Below are 1,235 nucleotides of genomic sequence, written 5' to 3'. Positions count from 1 at the left end.
AATTGTATTTTGTTAACAGTACACTCAATAAAGTTTAATAATAATAATAATAATAATAATAATAATATAATCAATTTTTATTTGAGTTTTTATTTAAGTTATTTATGAACTATATTAAAATGTAAATCAAATTATAAATAAAATACATATACAAATTGAAATATGTACATATGTAGGTATACATTTAAATCAATAATAAATATATATTTGTATCTATGTTTTATTTCATGCTTTTTTTTCTTTTTTAGTAAATTATGATCCTGTTAATACATTTATGACCCTCTAGTGGTATAACTGTATTAATTAAATGTTACATTTTGCCACCAAGTGTCAGTACGTTTTAAATTTTTGTCGCGGTAACACTGACTATGTATAATTTAAGAAATAAAAATATCAAACTAAAAATGCTTTTATTTTGATTTTTTTCAAGTGAAATATTTTTCTGTATACAAAACATTATAAAAGACATTCCGATATTTTTTATAATAAAATAACATTTTCTTCAATATTTTCGAATATATATAAATTACCAGGACTTCTCATTTTATCTTATTTTATACTTTATCGCGATAAAATATTGCATAAAATGCATAACGTTTTAATGCACGATTAAATATATATTTCATAAAGCTTCATAAAATAACTGTGTCGAAAAAATAATATTATTTTGAAATAATATTATTATTTTTTCAACAGACACAGTTATTTTATGACGTTTTATGATAAAGCTTCCTTAATAAATTCAAGAACAGACTATGTGAAATCCCGCATGACATCTGCTGTATATATTCTTTTAGTAGGTTATATGTTTCTTCTTCATGTATAAAATAAGTATTTGGTAAATCAAGATCAGTGAAAAGCTGTTTCACACGTTGTACTTTCTCTGGATCTGAATCTCCGTAACATTCCTATAATGTATAATTAGAAAAAAGGATTAATATATAACTGCGTTCGATGAAGCAACGCATCTACCCAGATAGCCAAACCCGAAGAGACAGAGGTAAATCTTCGGAATAGGGGAAGCAGCTCCGATCTTCTTGACCTTGACATATGTTGTCAAGGTCATGACCCTGAGTAACTTTGCCTTAACAACTAGCCGTCGCTCGCCCTTCGTTAAAAAGATATTAACAAAAAAAGTTTCAAAAATAACGTCCTATATATTTCTGCTATATATACAGTATTAAATACTATTCTACATAGGTTTTGACCTTCCACGCGAAGTAACTTTTACCCCC

At 26.1% G+C, this 1,235-nt stretch overlaps 1 protein-coding gene across 1 annotated transcript in view; it reads right to left on the bottom strand.

The window, feature by feature from the left end:
• Positions 1-707: 707 nt before the first annotated feature.
• LOC108780962 (farnesyl pyrophosphate synthase) overlaps positions 708-1,235 on the bottom strand; it is a 4,553-nt gene continuing 4,025 nt past the window's right edge. The window contains exon 6 of the mRNA XM_018548816.1: positions 708-908. Coding sequence (XP_018404318.1) covers positions 708-908 — 201 coding nt within the window. The remainder of the gene's footprint in view (positions 909-1,235) is intronic.

The sequence above is a fragment of the Cyphomyrmex costatus genome, unplaced genomic scaffold (assembly GCF_001594065.2).
Source record: "Cyphomyrmex costatus isolate MS0001 unplaced genomic scaffold, Ccosl1.0 scaffold75, whole genome shotgun sequence".
Classification (NCBI taxonomy): Eukaryota; Metazoa; Arthropoda; class Insecta; order Hymenoptera; family Formicidae; genus Cyphomyrmex; species Cyphomyrmex costatus.
The sequence above is the reverse complement of the archived record's forward strand: the minus strand, read 5'-3'. Positions and strand labels throughout refer to the sequence as shown.